General features: G+C 42.3%; 1 protein-coding gene across 1 annotated transcript in view; it reads right to left on the reverse strand.

The window, feature by feature from the left end:
• LOC104986258 (chromosome unknown open reading frame, human C6orf118) overlaps window positions 1-8,062 on the reverse strand; it is a 22,564-nt gene that overhangs the window by 2,586 nt on the left and 11,916 nt on the right. Inside the window, exons 6-9 of the mRNA XM_010836740.1 lie at window positions 7,344-7,402; window positions 3,618-3,799; window positions 1,097-1,150; window positions 502-563 (exon numbers count right to left, since the gene is read on the reverse strand). Coding sequence (XP_010835042.1) covers window positions 502-563; window positions 1,097-1,150; window positions 3,618-3,799; window positions 7,344-7,402 — 357 coding nt within the window. The remainder of the gene's footprint in view (window positions 1-501; window positions 564-1,096; window positions 1,151-3,617; window positions 3,800-7,343; window positions 7,403-8,062) is intronic.

Genomic DNA, 8,062 nt, shown 5'->3' on the forward strand with positions numbered 1-8,062 from the left:
AAGGGGAGTGACAGAGGATGAGATGGCAGGATGGCATCACTGACTCAATGGACATGAGTCTGAGTGAACTCCGGGAGTTGGTGATGGACAGGGAGGCCTGGCGTGCTGTGATTCATGGGGTCGCAGAGTCGGACACGACTGAGCGACTGATCTGATCTGATCTGAAGGTATGCAATTTGAGAAAAGAAAGCCACCCACAGCCACACGCCTTCCCCCTCTCCTGATCCTTCCCCTTGAGGAATCACCTTCAACTCTTCAGTTTTTTCCCCCCAAAATATATATTTCTATATTGCTAAATAATACATATGATGGAGATTTAAACCTTGGACCAAGCATTCTTAAGCAAAGGAAAAGATGTCACATATGTAATGTACGTGAAGTTAACACCCAGGAACCCACAGACTTCAGAAGCATCGTCCAGGTCATCTCTTGTGAATGGATGGCTTTAAGGGCTCCAGCATCACGGTATGACAGTTGCTCCATCAGAGCTTCAATACTCACTGCTGCTCCTCCTCTCTCAGCTTGTTCCTCCCCATGATCTGCTTCACGAAGTTCACAATAAACTACCAAGAATTAAAAACCACTTGGTCACATACAACGGCATGGTACTGGTCGTGGGCAACATCAGTAATGTTGCCAATCGCATCCAAATGCATTACCACCTCTAGCATCAGGCATAACATGCTGATTAATGCCAAATATAATGCAGAGAGGTGCACGTGGGTAGTCAAGGTAGCACTGCAACCCATTAAGCAGCAGATTGTTACCATGCATTGTGGAAGGCTATCGTGAGACGTCATTAAGGGAGCCATGGCATTCATAAACTCATGATAATTCTTTGTTATGAGCGGTGGGTTAGAGAAATGGTCAGTTCTGATGGACACATTCAACTATTAAAGGGAGAATATTTTCATTAATGTATTAGCTTACACCTGTCCAGTTTTAAGCTAAGGTCAGCATAGTGAGATATTCCTGCTGTGACAGAACATCATGGTTTATAAAGACTGTGCACACACCGCCATACTTGATTTATCACATAGCACAGGAAGGAGCCAGCAGAAACATTTCTATTGAAAAGCAGGCTCTAAACACTTACCTGAATTTTCTTCATTAAAATTTTATTTGCTGTTTCCAACTTTATAGTTTCAGTCTAAAGGAAAAATGGTTTTAAAAGAAAGACAAGCGGTTAACAATATTTGTTAAGTATTTTTCACCATTTATGGAACAAAAAGTATTCTGTGAATGCTATTATTTTAATTTTGAAAGTATTCAATAGCACACCCCTTAGAAACAATGGCTATACAAAGCATGACATGAAGGCTGTTCAGAGAGAGAGGAAAATCCTGGCCCTCGGGTCAGAGAGCAGAGGACGTGGAGCTTGATGTTGCAAAACACTAGGGGATTTTAGGGGAGTTCCAGAGTAGGCGCATTCCACATATTTTTGGAACTAATAATGGAATTTTTAAGATGGCTGGATACAATATAAAAATATAAATGTCAATAAGTCATGCATATATAGACATCACTGATTATAAACTGCAAAGTTAAGAAAAAGAATTTTTTGAGTTTCCATTCACAATCGCAACAGATACCAAAAAGTCATGAAACGAAAGTGACAAAAAATCTTTAAGACCAATGCGTTAAAATAAATATAAAATGACCCTAGATGGAGTGTTAATATTAAAAAGCTGTCATCTCTCCCCAAATGAGCACAAAAAAAAACCAGGAGTATATACTACTGAAACTGAAAAATTAGTTAATACTGTAAATGAGAATACTCAAGATAATTGTGAACAAAATGATGATGAAGAAGGGATGAAAAGGTTTGCTCCTCCAGAGATGCACCATAATGGAAATCATTCGCGAGTATCAGCATATCGTGAGGCTGGATAATATACAATTAGGGAGTTGGGCTGACTTTACATCCTAATTCTACCACTTGCTCACTGTAAGCTTGATCAAGTTACTGAGCATATGTATGCCTTGGTTTCCCCGTATGAAAAAGGGGGTTAATAAAAACATCTATCTTTTTGGGTTGTTTGGAATTAAATCAAATAGTATTTTTGTACTATTTACAGCAATATCTGTATCGTAAACCTGTGATACATTTAGTTATTTTTTCTTCTGGTTAGAAATAACATTTCAAATCCAGACCCAGGAATCAGTTATCTAATAGGATAATAAATGCAGCTCTATTATATCCTCCAGTATTTGAATTAAGGAGCCAAATGTAAATAACAAATATTTAAAATAATATAAATTATTGATATGGAATCATATAGAATCTTCTATTTCCCAGGTTTAAAAGAGGTTTCAATATTGAAAGCAAAGTTTACATGATTTTGCATTATAGCATGCTCAGAACACATAAAGTTGTAACTGGTTTCTGCTGTTTAAGCATTCAGTTATAAAATAGTGTTTCTTTTTAGGACATTATTAAGTTTAAAAAGTGGGGGCAGACTCTCAGTGAAAACACAGAAAGAAATCCGACCAGATTATTTTCAAAGAGACACAAGAGAATCCAAAGCAAGTTTGGACCACCACCACCTTCCTATAATTAGGCTTTAAAAATAACGTAGGGTTGGGAAAATGTATGAAAGTCTGTAACCAGGAGAAAAAAGGATAATCACATATGACTTACAAACTCTATAAGTAGAAGTTATATTTAATAAGATTTTACACAATTTAAAATTGTGTAAATTTTAACTTAAGAAGTAGGCCATCATAGCATTTCAAAACATTAGATCATACATAATACACATAATAATTTATGTGTATCAAGATCATAATTTTATTGTTATCCAGAAAATGGTTAGCAACAGTTGTTCAGGTCTAATACAGTAGGTTCTCAATGGCAGTAATTAATCCTATCTTCCAGCATAATGCGAAACTGTACACGTAACCTTGGGGTCAATGTGGCTCGACAGAAATTATAAGGACTTTGGGGCCCAGAAGATTTAAGCTGAATCCCAGCTTTGCCCCCTGTGTCTCGTGCCATATTGGGTGGGTCGCTTAGCTTCTCTAGGCTTCAGATTAAACTACTTAGCAAACACTGGACCCTAAACGATGCCCGTCATTATCTTTATGACGAGCATTTTCCATATAAAATTGCTAATTTCTAAGAGATGTCACTTGGGCTGGAAGAGATTCGGTCTGACCCTTAATAGAGTTCTACAGACTTTTTATCACCTTCACTGTCGTTGTTTCAGCTGTGCTTACATGCAGGCTAAGTTGCTCAGTCGTGTCCGACTCTTTGAGACCCCCATGGACTGTAGCCCTCCAGGCTCCTCTGTCCATGGGATTCTCTAGGCAAGAAAACTGGAGGGGGTTGCCATGCCTTCTTCCAGGGGATCTTGTCGACCCAAGGATGGAACCTATGTCTCTTATGTCTCCTGCTTTGGCAGGCAGGTTCTCTACAGCTAGCGCCACCTGGGAAGACCTAGTTTAGCTACATCTCTTAATTATTCTATTCATTTGCTACAAAGTGGTTGAAATGAAAAATGTTTAGACCAAATGTTATATTTTGCCGCCATTGAATGTCAAATCACTTCATATGTTTGCCAAGGTCTTCCAGCAAAATAACAATGTAGACATTGAAAAAAAACCAATTTGCATACCTCTAAGCTTTTGATCTTACTTTCAGTGATTTGCAAAATTCCAGTATGAACAAAGCTTGTTTTAATTAGTCTTTCAAGAGCTTGAATCTCATCCCATTTATGAAGTACTTCACACCTCTTTTTTTCAACCTTCTCAATAAGAGTAAGGTTCTCCTCCTTCATGACCTTTTTCTCAGGTGATTCTGGAATATTTTTTTAAAAACAACATATTCTGTGTTTAATGCCTTAATTCTTATTAGTAACATTATGTATTAACAATACTAAGTACATTGTATATAGTTATAAAATATAATGTAATTCAAACTTCAAGCATGTCAATAAAGATTATGACAGCCAAATTAAGTATATATGTTTCACTGCCTTAGTGTAGATATATATTTTTCTATTTTTTCCTATTAAAAATATAAACAGTAAAGGCAAGGATAGCAACTGAAATAAAAGGGGAAAAAATGATCAGACCCGAGAATGGGGTGTCCCTCCTTTAATTCATTTATGTACTTGATGAGTCTTTATCGAGTACCTAGCACAGCACGGGCAAGGCGCAAGGATGACTCTGCTGCAGGCATGGGACTAAGGTGAGAGCAGGAAGACGCACAGGAGTCAGGTGAGTGGGAGGGCGTGGGGAGCAGGCAGAGGGGCAGAGCTGACGCCTTCCGGAAGGGGGAATTTGCACGGTACAGTGGGGGCACCGAGGGCCAGGGGAGAAGCAGGAAATCAGAACACTACAAGGAGCAGGCAGCAGATCAGAAAAGGTCTTCTAGCCCATGGGAGGAAACCAGTCAAAGCCGTTTGAAGAGGTCTGAAGCCAGCCTGGCCACTTACGACCAGCCGTGTTGTGGCTGAGGGGCAGAGAGTGAAGACGCCGCCACTGGTACCCCGACTCAAGCCTCCATGTGTCTGGAGATGCCATTCATTGAAACTTCCAAGGACAGGCAAATGCAGAGAGGAAAGCTTCACCTTGAACTTGCTGAGCTGGCACTCAGGTACCATGTGCAGTAGGCCGTGGCATATACCAACCGTAAGCCTGAAAAGGTGTTACAGCAGGAAAGAGATCTAGACTCAAAGACGTGTGCATTGAGCCAAAAAACATGCTGAGCTCCAACAAAGATCAGTATTTAAGGAGCCGAGAGATGGAGGCAGAAAATAACTCAAGGGTAAGGATGCACTGTTCTCAGTCAGCACAGGTAGGCTCTGATGAGTCGAAAGACTTAATTCTTTGAGAAAGAACAGCTGCTTTTTTTTTTAATGGAAAAATGCCATGAGCAAGAGTGATCTTACCTGCTGATACACACCAAGTCACTGCTGTCATTCAAACTTGCCCAATTTGGAAGAAGGGGAAAGTGTGAAGGTGCGTTCTGAAACCTGGGTAACTAAGTCCAGCAGACGCTGGAGAAGCAGACTTGCCGGAGCAGAGGCAGTCATGCTTAAGCTTCTGACGTGAGTTCTGGGAGAGCCAACGAAAACGTCTCTGATTCCCATCTCAATCCAAGCTGAAGGTTTCACCCGAAATAAGTAACTGGCAGCAAGGAAGACAGAAGGTGCAGAGAGCCACTCACATGGCCCGACTGTGCCTTGTCTTTCTACCTAAAGAGGAAGACCGTGGCATCAAAACAGGGGGAGTCCACAGAAAATGCGTTTGTCTGGAGGAGGCTCAGGAATGAGAAATCTTCAGAAAGAGAATCCAGGAGGATGCAGGTAGGGTCCTGGGTTTCTTTAAGTGTTTGAATCCGTGTCAGAAACAGCTAGGACCAAATATTAAGAAAAGATTACTACAGGCCTAGAAAGTCGGTAACTTCTTTTTGCTTATTATTTTTATGAGCCTTTGCCATGTTATTCTGTTAGCGTTTAGCAATAAAGTGTTACATTTTTAAAAATGGTGGCAAGTTTTAAGAAATAGCAGGAGACAGAAGACCAGGGAGCTCCAGTCTCATCTTGCGACCTGTCTGGAGAGGAGCCAACACACGTCCCTTGCAGCATTGTTCACAACAGAAGGCGTGCAGCAAACTCGGTGTGCATCAGCAGAGACGAAGATGCAGTACCTGCAACAGAATATCCCACGGGTGTGTGCTACGTCACTTCAGTCGTGTCCGACTCTCTGCGACCCCATGGACTGTAGCCCGCCAGGCTCCTCTGTCCATGGAACTCTCCAGGCAAGAATACTGGAGTGGGTTGCCACGCCCTCCTCCAGGAGATCTACCCAACCCAGGGATCAAAGCTGCATCTTCTGCATTGCAGGTGGATTCTTATTTTCAATACATTTTTTAAAAACATTAAACAAGAGTGAGCAGGACTGCAGATAGAGAAGGAATCCACCAACCTCTGAGGTCTGGAAGAATCACAAGACCAGGCCGCCTGGAGACTCAGGCCACAAGAAACCCTTGAAAGATGCCCACCAGGTAAACCACACAGGCCTGGCTCATGGGAGAGCAGAAAGAACCAGAGGAGGGAAAACGAAATCCTCTGGGGTCACAACCTTTGAGGCCAAGTTTGCCGAAGAACCCAAGACCATTAGACTTGTGAGAACATCCTCAAAGATGCTGAGATGAAAGCGCGATTCCACGTGAGTTAGTGCGTAACAAGCCTGGAGTGGGAGTGGCACCTGACTGAGCCACAGGGTTAACTGCAGAGGTCAGTGAGACAGACAGTCACCTGAGCCTGTTTGGGTCATTTAATCCAGCTGTGAATGGTGTGCCCAATTTTGAGATCATTTCTATTATTTCATTGAGTGTGTGAATATTCACAAAATGTCATTAATTTCCCACAAACCGTGTGGCCCTCTTCATGAGTGATGATGGCATGAGGAGGAACCCACAGGCAGAGTGACTCCGCCGTGCCGAGCCCTGTGCTCTTGCATCCTATCAGACCCTCTTAATGACGAGGGAAGCGCTATCCTTGCCTCCACTGAACAGGCAGCAGTATCACGAAAGCGGTTCACGTAACAGCCATGTGAGTGGGGTGCGGAGGTGTGCAGGTTGAGGCCCATTTGCAAGAGAGGGTGCCCCACACCTGGACAGAACCTTGTTGTCCAGAAAAGCTGACTTCTCTGATGCAAGAATAAAGACGCAAAGTGTCTGGAAACCAGACTGGACCATCCTCCTTGCTGTTACGCTGGAAACCACAGGCCACTGCAACACTTCCTCTATTTCCATCCCCCAGGGATGCCCTGGAGTATTCACAGCTCCCCCCTAAAACCCACTACGTATTTCAAGACACTTTCTCTAAAATAAACACATTTAGTTCTTCAACACTTCCTCAGCGGAGTTGATTCTCATATTCACACCATTGCGTCAAGGTTCTTAAAATCTATTTCAAGTACTTTGGTTATTCTTTCAACATAAGGTCTTGAATTCATTCAAAGTTTCACTAAAACCAAAGAGATCTTACAGGAAGATGACACGCACACGAGCTGTCTGTGATTACAGCAACTTGACAAGCAAACGTGCCCAAAGCAATAGAAACTGCGATAAACATCTTCACCCAGACAAATCTCTCCAAGAGATCAACTACTTCCTGTGTCTTTAAAGTACTTTAAACCACTTCAGATAAAAATGAAAACTTACTGAATTTCTAAAGAGCTTGATGGGGGCAGGGGGAAGATAATAACCTCTCTGAAAAACCTTTTCAAACTAGCAGCAGAAGCCATGAACAGGGAACTAGTCTTGAAGATTCCTCATGCGGAGGTCACGGCAAACCTCGCGTCAGAAGACCAATCACAGGGTTACTTGCCTGCCCGGTTCCTCACGGCCTCCAGCAGTACACGCTCCTGCTCCAGTTCATTTCTGAGCCTGGGGTTCAGTAAAAATACATCATGATACGTTAGCACCCTGTTCATACCGTCCTCCTTTTCTCTCTCTTATATCACAGACTTAAAAACTGAGAAATAAGAACTGATCCTCTGAGTTTCTAACAATAAAAAGATGACTTGAAGATGTAGATAGAATGAGACTGAATTAGTCAAGTTCAATAAACTAAAGTATCCTTTCTTATCAAGAGCGCCCAAGCCACTAGTTAAAGGAGCTGGTCTTTTAGTGTCTATTGATGTTCCTTTGTGACTTGAATTTTTAAGAAGCAAGGACGAAAAGAAACTAGCCATTTTACACTCAGTTCAGTTCAGTCGCTCAGTCGTGTCCGACTCTTTGTGACCCCATGGACTGCAGTGCGCCAGGCCTCCCTGTCCATCACCAACTCCCAGAGTTTACTCAAACTCATGTCCATCAAGTCGGTGATGCCATCCAACCATCTCATCCTCTGTCGTCCCCTTCTCCTCCTGCCTTCAATCTTTCCCAGCATCAGGGACTTTTCAAAAGAGTCAGCTCTTAGCATCAGGTGGCCAAAGTATTGGAGTTTCAGCCTCAACATCAGTCCTTTCAATGAACACCCAGGACTGATCTCCTTTAGGATGGACTGGTTGGATTTCCTTGCAGTCCAAGGGACTCTCAGAGTCT

Source organism: Bison bison, unplaced genomic scaffold (genome assembly GCF_000754665.1).
Source record: "Bison bison bison isolate TAMUID 2011002044 unplaced genomic scaffold, Bison_UMD1.0 scf7180017864065, whole genome shotgun sequence".
NCBI lineage: Eukaryota > Metazoa > Chordata > Mammalia > Artiodactyla > Bovidae > Bison > Bison bison.